At 33.8% G+C, this 16,327-nt stretch overlaps 1 protein-coding gene across 1 annotated transcript in view; it reads right to left on the bottom strand.

The window, feature by feature from the left end:
* Positions 1 to 399: 399 nt before the first annotated feature.
* LOC107456578 (neuronal acetylcholine receptor subunit alpha-7-like) overlaps positions 400 to 16,327 on the bottom strand; it is a 461,896-nt gene continuing 445,968 nt past the window's right edge. Inside the window, exons 7-9 of the mRNA XM_071180921.2 lie at positions 12,223 to 12,309; positions 6,885 to 6,994; positions 400 to 2,626 (exon numbers count right to left, since the gene is read on the bottom strand). Coding sequence (XP_071037022.1) covers positions 2,198 to 2,626; positions 6,885 to 6,994; positions 12,223 to 12,309 — 626 coding nt within the window. The 3' untranslated portion in view covers positions 400 to 2,197. The remainder of the gene's footprint in view (positions 2,627 to 6,884; positions 6,995 to 12,222; positions 12,310 to 16,327) is intronic.

The raw sequence follows: 16,327 nt of genomic DNA, 5'->3' as shown, positions 1-16,327 counted from the left end.
GCTATACTGCTTTGAAATTTAACTCATTCCCGACAATAAAAAACATTTCCAAAATATAAGCGTTCAATTTAAGGAAAACAAATTGTTTCTCCAATTGCTTTGAGAAAATAAAGGAGACTGATTTCTTTGTAATTCTGGAAAACTTAGCGTTATAGAAATAATGTAGTTTAACAACTTTGTAAAACAAAAAATTACTTCCTACGTTGTAACAGATATTAACCGTTACTTCCATTTCAAGCAAAAGTTAGGATGACAAATTTTTATTTGTCATCCTAACATTTTAATTTTAAAATTAAATTTTTTATTACCCGGTCCCAATGTAATTCACAGAACTATTCAATTAATCATTTCATTATACTTTTTTCCAGATATTTATTTTTCTGATAATATTCTAATCTATTTTGTTTAATTTTTATTAGTACTTAAAGTTTTTCTTTAAATTAACACTCATTTCAAATAATTGTCAACCTTTGTTTATTTTTTTTGTCTTATTTTTTTGAGCTATAGCCAGTTTCTAAATTAAAATTACTCGGTGCAAAACGTCTTAGCAGATCGTATTAAATAAGTGCACCCTTTCTTCTCTAAGAATAAACAAACAAATTATTTGTTTACTTTATTGTTTCTTATTGGTTCGATTCCGAAAAAGTAAATACAGATTAGTGCAACTCAAACCACAACTGTTTGCATTGTTTTTTAAATGAACAAATTCAAACTGCAATTTTATTCTGAAGTTTAAACTTATATATTACACCGTTAACTTTAAGAAAACTGCTCTAAATCCATCTCTAAAGATTAGAACAGTCAAACATTCTTTAATGAAACTTACTTAGCATCCAAACTTATTTAATGCCGCAAAAAAGTAATAAGTCAGTTTTTTGTTTGCCGATTACTGGTCTATACTGAACTGGACTACGAGGGCAGTGGTTGTGGGTTCGAATCCCACCGTAGGCATGGATGTAACTTTCTCTATCCTTTCTTCTGTGTGATTGTGTGAATGTAAACCGCCGTATAAACGGTTTTGTGGTTGTATGAAGTGGCCGACGATACTCCACCGCACTGACTTAGCCACAGGTGCCCACTGGGTAACGATAACAACAGAGTATTATTCGCTCACCAGGAGTTGACACTTGGCTCCACCTCCTCGGACAAAGAGTTCATTTCAACGAGGGAGTAAGAGGAGAAACGTCACCTCGTTTGAAAATAAAACAACCCGTAATGCGCGCCAAATGCAAACAGTGAATTCTTTTTCAGTCATTTCGCCTTATTATCTGCTATTATACCTTTCGTTACTCGAGAAATACCATTAAATTTATGAAATATTTAATGCTAAAAAAATGCAACTAAAGATTGAAAAATAAATATTTTTCGCAAATGATGGCCAAGCAGCAACCCTGTTCAGAATTGTTCACATCCTTCTCCCAAAAATAGCGAAATAGTATCGTCGGATACCACGTGATGAAGGCAGAGCCATTTCCTGGTGAACGGACTATATATATATATATATATATTTGTAAACATAATAGGTGACTCAAGCTTTCACGATTTCCCCACGCCAGTGCATATGCCATCTTCTTTCAGAAACGTACTGATTTTATAACCGTTGTCTAACAACACACCCAATTTTGGGATTAGCACCTTGTCATTTTGAACAAGAAAACAAGGGAACTCCTGGATCGAGTATTCGAAGAAATTTACCTTCGAGGAGGACCTTTTTGATCGAACTAACCCGCAATTGCGTTACATGGAGTGGAAAACCACGAGAACCTTCAACGGTAAGCCTGACGGCAAGGAAACTCTAACCCATGATCCGTCTACCAGTGAAGATATTTCACCGTGATTGGTGCAAACCGGATGTGGAATTTGTATCGACCAGCCATCGCCGGGATTCGAACCCAAGTTCATCACATAGGCAGGTGAACGCTCTATCATCTGATCCATCACGGCTCTAGAAACGTGTTGATGTGGATAAAGAGTAAACTTTGCCGTAACAACGGAAATGAAGAGGGTAAAAGTTTGGAGAAGTGAAAAATCGCCTAACGAACTATAACAATTCTGGAATTCCTGAAGGCAATGGGAAATAGATCCAAGCACCCGGAAATGAAAAAAAAACTTGTTTACCAAATAAGACGAGAAGAACCAGAGATATTCAGAAGAGGATATTATTCCAGCAATCGTCCAGCACGTCATAGAGGAATGGTCAGGCGATGAGATGCGGAGCTGAGAAGAGGCAGATACAGGTGGATAGCACCGTGAAGAGTGTAAAAAGGATGAGGCAAATCCTGTCCACCACCATGGCCGCGTACTTCCACTCTGAGATGATCTCACCGACCTTCTCTTCCCTCTTCATGCGACCGGTCACGTACCTCAGTTCTCTGAGGATGGCGTTCAGTTCTCTTTGGGTGGCGAAGCAACCTCGGACGGTAGCAGGTGTCTCCTCGGTCGGCAGGTAGGAAGAAGAGGCGTTCTCTCTAACGTCGATGTCGAGGACATTGGCGAGAAGACTCTTCGAGGATCGCTCTTTCAGCTCGAACTCTTTCTTCGAGTTGAGACTCTTCTTCTGGAGCTGGTTCGTCGGCCGATTCATTCTGAGCAGGCGTGGCATCCAGACGAGAAGTAAGGAACGAACCTTAAAGGCAAAAAAGACTATTTATTTAAAAAAGGATTTCTTAGTGAAAGTTCTTACTTTGGTTCTAATATTAACTAATATTATCATAATAATAAGTTCTAATACAAACTTGTATTAGAAAATTCTAATATTAACTTATATTAGAAAGTTCTTATATTAACTCCCGCAGTGGACTGATATTTAACTTACGGTTCCCAGCAGATCACCGAAGTCAAGCATCACTGGCTGTGGTCAGTGTGAGGTTGCGACCACTTAGATTAGTCTGCGTAGGGACCGAGGATGTGTGGTATGGGTCCTCGTTAAACTGTTCTACCGTAAAGTGCTCGACTTCGCGTTCAGGTCATCCGGCTACCGAAGCGGGGGTGCGATCCCTACTCAGAGGATCAAAATTGTGATGGTATGTCTTCGGATCTTCCTCTGGGATGTTTCCCAGACAGTCGCTAATTGCCCATTGTGCAGCTGTAGTGCGATGTAAATGAACTATAACAGCAAGTCTAATATAAGCTATATGTGCCCGGTGGCTGAGGGGTAGCGCTTCGTGATCTCGTGACGCAAGCCTTGGGTTCGATCCTCGGGGCGGGCAAGGTTGACGCGATCTTTCATCCCTTCAGTGGGTAGATAAAATGAGTATCAAGCATGTCTGCGGACTAAACACTGGGGTTTAGCGTTCGGCTGACCACCGAAACGGAACATGTGCTCCTGCATCCCAGAGCAAAAGGACAGGAAAACTGAGATGAGCATAGTAGGCCTTGGCCCTCTATGGGCTGTCACGCCAGTGAGTTTAGTTTAGTATTAAATGTACAATATTGATTGATTGAATATCCAGAAAGGCATGTGACAACAAACCAGTCGGCTACTAACCTTAAAAATACCTCTCTTTGGGTATCAAAAATGACAAGACACCGAGTGCTATACGATATGAAAAATTTGAATAAGTGTTATTTATATATTTTGCTAATTGTAGATCTGTAACTGCAAGGCATATTGTAAATGTCGAAAACTTTAAAGCTAATTTTAAGAAATTCCTTAAAATGTCACTTAGAATGAACTCTACTGAAATTAAAGAGGATGCCACCCTACATTGATGCAGATGGTTATGCAAAAAGTAGAATTATTTACTGAATAGGATCACCATTCCCTTAAGAGAAGTAAGTATACGTGATAATATTATGTTGTCCTACACACCCAGAGTAACCAATGAAATCGAAGAATAATCTCTGGTAGAAAGTAAAGGGCGGTTGAACAGTCTTTCCAATTTCAGACTGATTACAATATACAACTGCTTAGTTAAACTGAACAGATTATATTGACTAATAGACTGTAGTCCCCAAGCACTATGGATAACTACTAGTCTATTCGAACCGTGGCACTAGAGGAAAGGAGAGAAATATGTTAATTTGCAGCAGAGATGAGATGTTTGCTAACTGTACTGGACGACTCAGGATCTCGGGTCCTCAACGCATGGTTTCTTATCTTTTAGAAATTTGATAATTTTTAGGTTCTAATTGTGTGAATTCATGCGTTTTTAATGCATAGCTTTTATCATTTTTGAAAACCTTTCAGTGTTTTTTGATTATTTAAAGTTCCGTTAATAATGGTGCATTGCTCGATGTCGCGACTTAATGTAATGGATTCAGTTTTGAATTTGACATACTCAATAAAATGACAATAAAGTCGTCCAATATGAGTTAACCTTTTGCTCACGACAGGTACAACATATGAGCCATATATGATGGTGCAACATGTGAACCAGCGATGATACAACATGGTATACAATAATCCATGGTATTTCTTTCCATGGTTTCTAATCCATGGTACAATAATCCTTAAAATAGTAACTAAAGTGGGCATTAAAGAATTTATTTACTTAAATAAAATGGTAGAAAATTCATTTTTTGATTTTTTAAACACTCATTTAGGCTAAATTTTAAATTTCATTCCAGTAATTTCCACTTCAAATCAAATTAATCAAACTTTTAAGCTTATATTTAAGTAATAGCTATTTTTTACTAATTAAATAAATTTTAAATCTATTTGTGTGAATTTGCAATTATTTTGTCCCGCATTGAACTGGTTGCAAAGACACGGTTCCCAGTAGAACATTGAACTCAAGTATCACTGACTCCTGTCAGTGAGCAGGTGGGTGACCACTTTGATCAGCCTGAGTCTACACGGTATCAGTCCTCGTTAAACTGTTCTACCGTAAAGTGCTCGACTTCACGCGTAGGACGTCAAGATAGCAAAGCAGGGGAGCCATCCCCTCTACAAAGAATTGAAATTGAGATGGCATGTCTTCGGATCATCCCCAGGAATATTTCCCAGACCGTCTAAAATATTGTGCAGCTCTAGTACGATGTGAATAAAATACCTATCTAAAATCATTTTATGCATTTAAAGGATATTTAACAGTTGTTTGCAGTAAATGGTAACTCCTTGAATATAATTCTATTAATCTTGCAATAACATTTGTGTATAAAAAAAATCTCGTTTAACTTAATTGTGGAGTTTCCTTAAATTTTAATTTTCAGACATATTTTATTCCGTTTGAACCTTTGACGACGTTTATAGGAAGAACAATGAGTTTGAATAAAAGCCGAGAAGAAGGTCAACGACCGTAGAAACTGAAAGAAAGTTATTAAATAATTGCAGCAAAGGAGAAGAATTTCACCTTGTATGTTGTAAAAATTGAAAAAATTTCGTTCCATTTCTCAGAGATTCATTTACTTTATATCTAATACAAAAGAAATATTTTAAGTGTATTTCTTTCTAAACAAATACCGATATAGTAATTACCATAGCAAGAACTTTACCTTCGCCCCAATTTGACTCAAAATTGGCTCAATATGGGTCCATTATGAACATGCTCCGATGGACCCATATTGGGATGTCTAGACTTTTTAATATGGGTCCTATATACGGCCAATATCGACTTACATACGGCCAGTATAGGCTATATAGCGGCTGAATAATTAGTATGTAATATCGAGTAAATGTAACAATTCCATAGAAGGTCGATATACGTTGTACAGTGGCTGTAAAATATCGGGCGAATCGTACTGTTCTATCGAGAACCAATATCGGAAAATAACGGCCCTTTGAAACTTAGTGAGCCAAGATTCGTGAATATGGGTCCAATGAGGGCCCAAGATATTTCGTGAATATGGGTTCAATGAGGGCCCAAGATATTTCGTGAATATGGGTCCAATGAGGGCCCAAGATATTTCGTGAATATGGGTCCAATGAGGGCCCAAGATGTTTCGTGAATATGGGTCCAATGAGGGCCCAAGATATTTCGTGAATATGGGTCCAATGAGGGCCCAAGATATTTCGTGAATATGGGTCCAATGAGGGCCCAAGATATTTTGTTGCTAAGATATATCTGCACCAAAATGAGATAAATGAGATAAAAACAATTGAATAACACTACAATAAGTTTTTGAGCTTTGCATCGTTGCATTAGTTATTACTAGGTAATAATTTACTTATTTGTTAAAGAATTGGGCACAATGACCGTGAGTGGGAACGTTGCTTTCAAAAAGTAACGAGTAAAAGTACAATTACTTTGAGCAAAAGTAACGAGAAAAAGTACAAGTACTATGAGCAAAAGTAACGAGTAAAAGTACAAGTACTTTGAGCAAAAGTAACGAGAAAAAGTACAAGTACTTTGAGCAAAAGTAACGAGTAAAAGTACAAGTACTATGAGCAAAAGTAACGAGTAAAAGTACAAGTACTTTGAGCAAAAGTAACGAGAAAAAGTACAAGTACTTTGAGCAAAAGTAACGAGTAAACAGTAAAAAAGTTTTGATTTTGTAAAGTAACACGTAAAAAGTATATGTTAAAGTACAATTAGAAAACGAACGTGAATAACATGATTAGAAAACAAACATGTTATGATATGACTATATTTACTTGATATTATATATAATAATGATCTCAAAATACTATATTTAAAAAGTAAGGACGTACAAACAAAAGCACGCCATTTTTACTTTTACTTTCGTTACAAGTAACGAAAGTAAAAGTATTGCCGTGTATGTAAGTGACTCAGTTAAAGTGTACACATTTTGTATCTTCCATTTCTCTTATTGGGGGCATTGATAATGGTGATCTGTCTGAGCACTAGTTTGTGAAAAACGACAAATTTGACTGTTATTATCTTGAAGTGATAATCTTCTTACTTCTTGAAATCCACTAACAGTTTGCTTTGTCACTCTTAAATGCTCTTATGATATTAATCGAATGATGATAAAATACTTACAAATTGGGGCATTTCGTGTGTATCTGAACTCCTGTGGTGATAATTGAGAACCACAACTGTCATAACTACTGAGAATGCCACCATGATCATGATGCAGGCAAAATAGGTACCTAAAATAACAACGGGTGGTTTAGTTTTATTCAATTCCTACTATTAATTCACACTCTCCCTATTATCTTGTTCAAATGTTCAATTGTTCATAAAATACTTTTTATTCATCCACTCAACTTCAAATACCATTTATTTAAACTTGTAGTGGATGATACTTGATGCTAAAACAGTTTTTTTTTCTTCGAAAATTAATTTATTCATTAAATTTAATAAATGTTAGTTTTATTTTCAAATTGGAAAAAATATTGTAATTATTTAATAAAAAATAACTAAAATAAAAAAAAAAATCTCTGTTGACCTCAGTACGAATTGAATTTTATTTACTTTGTTTTAAATATTACTTGTTTTTAATGTACACCGAAGAGCTATTATATTATAACCACCCTCCATCTATAACAATGGGCTCGCCCAGGAACAATGTTTTCATGGGACACATTAGGACCCATAAACCTCATAGAACAATCCCTGACGCCTCTAAACTACTTGAACATAGTTCACCCATTTATGGCAACAGTTTTTCCTGCTGGGGATGGTGTTTACCAACAGGATAATGCAGCATGTCATAAGGGTCGAATCGTCATGGATTGGTTCGAGGAACATTCCAGTGACTTTCAAGTCATGTCTTGGCCCCTTAATTCATCTGACCGTAATCCAATAGAGCATTCGTGGTCCTACTTGGAAAACCAAATTCGTGCTGCCACGCTGCCCCCTAGTGCCGCTGGACCAGTGGGTGAGCGCATGGTACCAGATACCTCAGACTACCTATCAGCACTTTGTGGAATCAATGCCACAGCGGGTGCTAGCAGTTTTGAGGGCTAAAGGTGGTCCTGCATGTTATTAGCAGGGTTGTCATAATGTAATGGCTCTTCGGTGTATAGAGGAGGTAGCATCACTGTAGTATTAAGCATATTTTTGGCAGTATCAGACACATTCCAATCCATAGGAAGAATGGATATTTATCCCAGGAAAATAAATAAAACCATAAAATCAAAATTTATCTATTATCTTTGCAAATATTATTACAAAGAGCATTGTCATACTTTTAAAATCACAAAATAAAAAGGTGATTCGAGAAAGGGAGATCCATCTAGAATTCAAAAAGTAATACTAAAATTGAACTTTTGGTCTGAGGACCGCAGCCCCCAGTCCTATCCAAGTCAAAATTTCTGACGGTTTTCCATTGATAGACCAACATAGTCTTGATGGTAACCATCAATAATTCCATCATCAACCATTATTTTTTTTGATGCCAAGCAACATAAGTAACCATCACCCCAATGTAGGAATTCGAACTGATTTATGATGGTGCAACATAAAAAAAAAATCCGAATTGTTTTGATTGTATATTCCTGCTAAACCAACAAGAATTTCCATTAAACCATCATAGAAATGAACCATTATGAATTTCCATCGTAGTATCCTAGAAATCAAATGTTGGAATGATTATGAACAACCATCATCCCAATTTAGAAATTTGGACTGATTTATGATGGTCCATGATTAAGAAAAAGACAAATTTGTGAGAATTGCCGCTAAACCATCATAGAAATGTATAGTTGGAATTATCATGGACCATGACGGATAGTCATTAATTGTTGGTCAATGATAGCCATACTTCTCTTGATGGTTAACCATCATAGTTTTATAGTAGCATTTTCCCTCGTGGAATGATGGAAGTTGTTAGCATATCAAAAATCATGAGCACTTAATGGAAGTGCTGGATGATGGTAACCATCAAATGAGGTTCAATCGAACTGAACTGAACATCAATCGAACTGAAACCAGCATAAACCATCAAAATTATTTGATCGACCATCAAGAATTTTGACTTGGGTAACGTCAAAAAGAGATGAATTGAAAGTAAAGTGAACTGTTCCCAACAGACAGTCAGGAGCATATGCAAAGATTGATGGTTGGCGATTTATTCAAAGAAAAAAAAGCCGAAAAAAATTCCACCCCCCCCCCAGTGACAAATATTAAGTTTAAAATAATTTGGCTATAGCTAATCGCCAAAAAGGATTGTGAGAATTAGTATAGCCCTGTAACTGAAACATTTTTGTGGTAATGAAATAAAGAATACAGTGTTATATATAGATTTTGATGTTTGATTTTGTCGAGATTGTGAATTAATGAGTTTTAGATTTGTATTGAAATAAAAAATTAGCCATTACACTGATTGTTAGATTGTTAATTTAATAAAAATTTGATTACTAATGATTAAATAAAATAAATTTAAGAACATTTAAAAGCTAGGAATTATATAATGCCTATTATGGAGTCACAAAGCGTAAAAATGCATTTTCGAAAACTAATATAATTTTAAGCAACTTTATATTGATAAAGAAGGAAAGGAAATACTTTGTACTAAAGCAAAAAACAGCGTGAAAAAAGCACAAGTAAAAAACAGAAATGGACACACTATAGTTTCTGCTCTATAAACAAGAATCTTCTTCGAATTAGTTTAGACACTCAGTTCCACTTTATAGAAAGAAAGTGTAGTATGGTTTTGATAATAGAAAGATTTCCATCCAACTACCCGACTGGGATTGGCCTATTTTTTTTCTTATTTATTTATTTTTGTTTTTGAAAATAGCCTTGATTAAATTTTAATTTTATTTTTGATAAACGTGGGTTCTAAAAGTATCAATTTACAATTAACGGTAAACATTTATAAAATATTATTTTTTCAAAACAAGCAGCACAAAATTTCGAGCACAAAAAATACAATTTTATGTCACAATAACAGCTCTACAAATTGTAGTGCATAATTTCCAGAATGTTTCTGCAACATTGTTTTTTTTTTAACTGTTTCTTTTTTGTTGTTTGTTCTCTGTTTTTTTAAACCGTTTTTTTGTTCATTTTGCTTGCTGTCCGCTTTTTCATCTGTTTTTTATAAAGTAAAATTTTTAAAAAACTTCAAATACATAATGAATAAGAAATAAGTATAAGGCTCACTATTAATTTTTTACAAAAGCGTTCTAAGCATTCTTATCATAAGCGTGACAAAAATAATAATTTCATACTTTGATTTTCAGTTCAAAACATCATTGTACAAAATCTGCATACAAAATTCAAAAGAATTCTAAATTAAAAATTTTTTCGCGATGTGCGTTTGTAAAATTTTTCCTTCTTCTCAAAGTCAGTGTTTTTCTGAAAATGAATTTAAAGCATGTAATAGCCAAAAAAAACGTCCATTAGCATATGTAAAAAAACTATAACTTCGCATGGTATAAAGAAGTTGAACCAAAATTTAGAAAGCTAATAAAAAATGTTCAAATATGGATAAAAGAACTTCCGATTTTCTCTTTTTCGAATATCTTAAAAAACTCTAAAAATATCAATGAAAAATGCATGTTTTTGTGAAATGAGCCGTAAGAATGAAATACGTGTTCGAACGATTCTTTCCCTGCAAAAATGGAATATTTTTACTCATCGACTCAGCTGAGCAAAATCTTTTTATGAGTAAACTTAACTAAAGTATCCATTTCAATATTTTCTTCGAACTTTCGAACAATTCCTCCTAATCACTTTTTAAAGAAAGCAATACATGTACGAGCGTGTAAGACTTATTGTTATTTTGAATGAAAATAGTATTGAATTTCCAAGCTCACGTGACTAGTCTAATGTTTCGTTTCTGTGAGGTGCAAATTGCAGAAATGTTAGTTCAGGTTCAGTTAGTTCGCAACATAAAATTTGTTGAAACCTACTTGAAGAAAAATTACTAAAACTTATAGAATTAAACTTACAAAAGCTTATTGAATAAAACCTACTAAAACTTATTGAATAAAGCTTACTAACTTACTTTTGAATAAATCTTACTACTGATTAAAGCTTACTAACTAATTGAATAAAACTTGTAGTGAATGATACTTGATGTTAATACAGGGTTTTCAAATATTAATTCATTCATTAAATAGGGATGAGCGAAAAACGAAATGGAATTTTTCGATGGGGTAAGCGTTAGTCATTGTTTTAAATTTTACTATAAGCGATTCAGTTTTTCACATATGTTAAAGATAACATCAGTGATCATTTCTAACTTAAAGAGCTCTATTTGAACAGAAAAATAGTGCATTGCGGACATTTAAATATTTAATTATTTTATATTCGCTGCGTCAGAAAAATTCAATAGAGAGCATTTCGGTCTAGCAAGTGTGGACCACGTCAGCAAATTTATACTTTTACAGTTGTCGGATAACACGCGCCATTTTTTTCATTTCCTACTGTTAGTTCATACTCTCCCTATATCTTGTTTAAATTTTCAATCTTTAATAAAATACTTTTTATTTATCCCACGATTAATTGAGAATGATATTACGACGTTTAATTAAATGTGTAACATTTAAATTGTGTGTATGTGCAGATAAAATTACGCGTATGAGTGTACAAAATGCGTAATATTTAAATATAGCTGTCTTTCTACACTAGTGGACAAAATTAAGAGATGGAAAGCTTTTTCGCACATGCAAGATACCCGCACACCACTCCATGTGTTTATCAATGGTTCCGTGAATGCCTAGAGGTACAGTCAAGAGATCCTAGAGCCCTATGTGTGTCTTTTCAGGGGCGCTGGTGGCCCTGAGTTCATTTTTATGGACGACAATGCGCGATCACATAGGGCTCTCATGGTTAATGAGAATCTGGGAAGCGAGGATATTCAACGAATGGTTTGGCCAGTCAAATCCCCTGACCTGAATCCTATTGAACATGCTTGGGATGCTCTTGGGAGAGCTATTGCGATGCGCCAACCTCTTCCCAGAACCATTCTGGAGTTAGAAATTGCTCTGGTGGAAGAATGGGAGGGTCTTCCACAAGTCCTCCTTAACTCCCTTATTAACAGCATGCATACTCGTTGTGGATGCTGTCTGTCTGTCAGGGGTGACCATATACCACACTAGAGGCAACACACACTGTACAAGCCTCACTTTTATTGTCATCTTTTATTCTTAAGTTCAGATTACATTGGATTTATTGGCAATAGGTCTTGCCAGTGAATGGCACTTTCATTTTTGTTTTACATACTTTATTATCGTGGAATAAGCTATATCCATAGCAAATTTCATTTATTTATATTCAGTATTTTTTTTAGATATTCGGGAAAATGTCTTCCATCTCTTAATTTTGTCCACCAGTGTATTATAAAAATCAATTCAAAATATTCAGAATGTAATAATTGTTTGTGCATTTATTAAAGAAAAGAAAAAAAGATGAAAATGAGGGGGTGTACCTATTATAGAGACGGCGTCGGAAGTGGGCGGCATAGCCTCTGCCAATTGCAGCATGAACACGGTCAGGGATAGGAGAATGGTTACACCTGTAAAAAAAAGAACAAATAATTAGAACACGGCTCTACATGGTCTGACTGACATTAATATATTTTTTTAGACATCAAGTAGGTTTATTATGCATCGTTGAACAGCCGACCCAATATTGGGGTTTACGACTACTAATGTTCAACTCCGTAGCCTCTTCATTTTGAACCCAATGCAAAAGACAAAGAAACTCCTGGATCAATACCCCCAGTGGTATTGATTTGTTATGAACATGGAAGACTTTGCGACTTGACAGATTTAACGTGCACCAATCACCATTTACTACACGGGAAGTCTTTTGCCCGGCTGGGATCGAACCCACGAACTCTTGGACTTGGGTCCAGTACACTACCAAGTAGGTTTTAAGGCTACCAATCCCACTTTACTCAGTAATGATTCATTAGATTTTGAATTTGTTTTTGCTTTCCTTCTCGTTTAGATATCAATTCGAGATCCCGAATAGAAGTTTTCATCCCCTTTGAAATATATTAATCTCTTTTCTGTCAAGGAAACTATGACTATTTGAATGTTGAAAGTCACACAAATGCATTTTGAAAATTGGATTATAGTTGACAATTTTCAATAAGGAAAGCTTTAAAAAAAGTTTTCAAAAACTGTATTTAAAGATAGATGAAATGCACAGACATAAGCTGCGAAAGTCAAATAGCTGCATAGATAATAGACTGCAGAGATAAAAAAAAAGCTGATTAAATATAGCTCTCTGAATTTGTGAGAGGGCACCTTCATAGTATAAGAAAGTTTTTTTTTATTCGGAATTTTTATGATATGGACATTAACAAGTATCAATACTCTTGAATTCTTTACGATCTTATCGACACTTGTCAATATGACATTCCCACCCAAGTCAAAATTCTTGATGATTCCAAACAATTTTGACAGTTTATGTTGGTTTCAGTGCTACTCATGACGGTCGAACATCATTTATTGGTCTTCATCCAACATTTTCCATTATGTGTTCATGGTTTTTGATCTGCCAACAAACTTCCATCATCATGATTGACTACTTTAAAACTACGATGGTTAACCATCAAGAGAAGTTTGACTTTCATGGACCAACAATCTCTGATAGTCCATGATGGTTCCAACTATACATTTTCTTGATGGTATATTGGGAATTCTTGTTAGTTCTCAGGAATATATCATCAAAACGATTGGGTTTTTTTATGTTGAACCATTATAAATCAGCCAGAATTCCTCACATTGACGGGATGCTGGCTCATGATCATTCCAACATTTGATTTCTAAGATACTATGATGGAAAATCTGATGATTCAACATGAACAAACCATCAAAACAAGTTGCTGTTCTTATGACCATCATAAATTAGTCCGAATTCCTACATGGTTACTTATGTTGGTTACTATCAAGATTATGTTGGTTTATCAATGGAAAACACACACACAAACACACACACACACACACACACACACACACACACACATATATATATATATATATATATATATATATATATATATATATATATTATATATATATATATATATATATATATATATATATATATGTATATATATATATATATATATATACGAAATAATTTTGGGTTTACGAGTACTTATGCTCAACTCCGTAGCCTTATCATTTTGAAGCAAATCAAAGAACCTGGATCAGTACCCGTAGAGGTATGATTTGTTACGGGAACATGGAGGATTTTGTGACTCGTCAGATTCAACGTGCATCAGACACCATTTACTACACGAGGAGTCTTTGCCCGATTGGGATCGAACCCACGACCTCTTTACGTGGGTTCAGCGCCCTACTAACCAGGCTATCCCAGCCCTGTGTGTATGAACAGCAGTATCGACTGAAGACTATTTTTTATCTATTATGTTTGTAGACCTCAGTTGCTTATAGAATTAGCAACACTGTCATAAATAGATAGAAATATATAACTAACGATACTAATTAGTAAAAGTTTAAATCGAAATTTCGCATCAATCTATGAAATACGGGGAAGTACAGATAGATTATTTTTTGATCGTACCAGGTAGCATTGATAGAATGTTTTAGTAGTATCAGCAAAATTAATGTTTTTCTTGTAGATTCTAAGTATCGATATTTTCTTTTGATATCATGTCAATAGTCCATATTAAAGATTTCCACAGAAATCGAAATTCAGGTAATGCGTAATAAGCATATATGGCAGTACTTTTTTTTTCGTTACTTGTACCACCGGTACAAGTAAAAAGTACATACTTTTACTTGTACTTCGTTACTTTTTAAATTTAGTACTTTTACTTGTACTTCCGTTACTTTTTTAGGGAAAAAGTACAAGTATTTGTAACGGAAATGTAGAATGAAATCGTTACTTTTTTCTAAAACTCGGTAAGCTTTCTAAAAATTACAAAAAAATTTAAAAAAATATGTGAAATATAATACTGCAGTACCTTCTAGTGCTCCCGTGGAGCACTTATTCAGCGTGGCTACGCACGTTCTGAGAAATTCTCGCAGCAGACTCAGTGACACCACTTTCGAAATGCACAATTATTTTGCAAAATGACTAAAAATATTAATTAGCAAGTTATTTTCATTCATTTTCGAGTTTTATGCATTTATTTAATACATTTTAAATAGAAAATGTTGGATTTTGTTGTTGCGTTTTTCAATTTTCATTTTGAACTCACTAATAATACATTTTTGTCTTAATACATTTTTCACTAAATACATTTTTACCTAGTACATTTTTTACTAAAATTTTGTTTATGCCCGACCTTGTCAAGCAACGCACAGTCAAATCTCTAAGAACTTCAGAACTATTTGTGCTATTGAAAACTATTATAATTACTATTTTAACTCCTGAAAACTCGAAGGTATTAATTTTCCCGCTGATACTAAAATTCGTTTACAAATTTTAATTATTCCGTTCGGCAGAAATGTTCTTAAAATGATTTTCTCGCATGACTTCAGGTACTTTTGGTAATTTAAATAAATGAAAACAATAAACTAAAAATTAAAATCAATAGATAAAATTTCTTTTTCGTGCAATTCCATAAAAAGTTTGATATTAAAATTATATTTGATTTTAAGATTATATTACACGATTATATTATAAAATTATATTATAATATTCTTCCGAATTTAAAAATAAATTTATGTCCATAACTTTCAAAATTAAAAATAAATAAATAAATTACAAAAATTTTGCAAAAACATTAAAGAACATAAGAATATTATTCAATAAAATTCTAGGTTACTTTGAATTTTCGATTTCCTGGAAATGTATTTTAAATCGTTACTTTTTTTGTTTAGTACTTGTACTTTTACTTGTACTTTTTACTCGTTACTTTTTAAAATAAGAACTTTTCACTTTTTACTCGTTACTTATTTTAAAAATACTTGTACTTTTACTCGTTACTTTTTAAAAGTAACGTTGCCATATATGGTAATAAGTCAGGTAATAAGTGATTCAGTTTTTCACATTATAAAAAGCCCGGGTACTTATACATTTTAAATATTATCACCTGCATTTTATTTATCATACAGTTGTAGTAACAATATCCTTTCTTTAAAAAAATCAATATAAAATATTTTTTTTTTACATGTAATACATCCATGTATTTGTTATACAAGTTTTAAAAGACTTTATCTTGTAAAATAAAGCGCGGTCATCAGAAACTTTTCTCACAAAATTCCTTCGTTTTAAAGACATAACTCTTTTTATCATAAGGCCTAAAAGGATTAAATGAATTGGAATAATTCATTTTGACGTAGCCTAATATTTATTTTCTTTTATATTTCATCGATTTATGGCCATAAAAAAATGATTCGACAGGCGTAACACACACTTGTGTTTCATTCTATTTTTAACGAACGCATGCAATACTCGTTCAATAACAAGATGCTTAAGAAAAGATATCGGAATCTATAAAACAACATTTAAAAGGAAGCGTTACTTGAAACAATTATTTCTACTTGAGAAAATGATTTTGTAATTAGTCACATTTCGTTTTATTCCTCGCCAATTATTATAATTCTTTA

Source organism: Parasteatoda tepidariorum, chromosome 8 (genome assembly GCF_982258835.1).
Source record: "Parasteatoda tepidariorum strain Cologne lab strain chromosome 8, Ptep-v5.0, whole genome shotgun sequence".
Lineage (NCBI taxonomy): Eukaryota > Metazoa > Arthropoda > Arachnida > Araneae > Theridiidae > Parasteatoda > Parasteatoda tepidariorum.
This window is presented reverse-complemented; position numbering and strand designations above follow the sequence as displayed.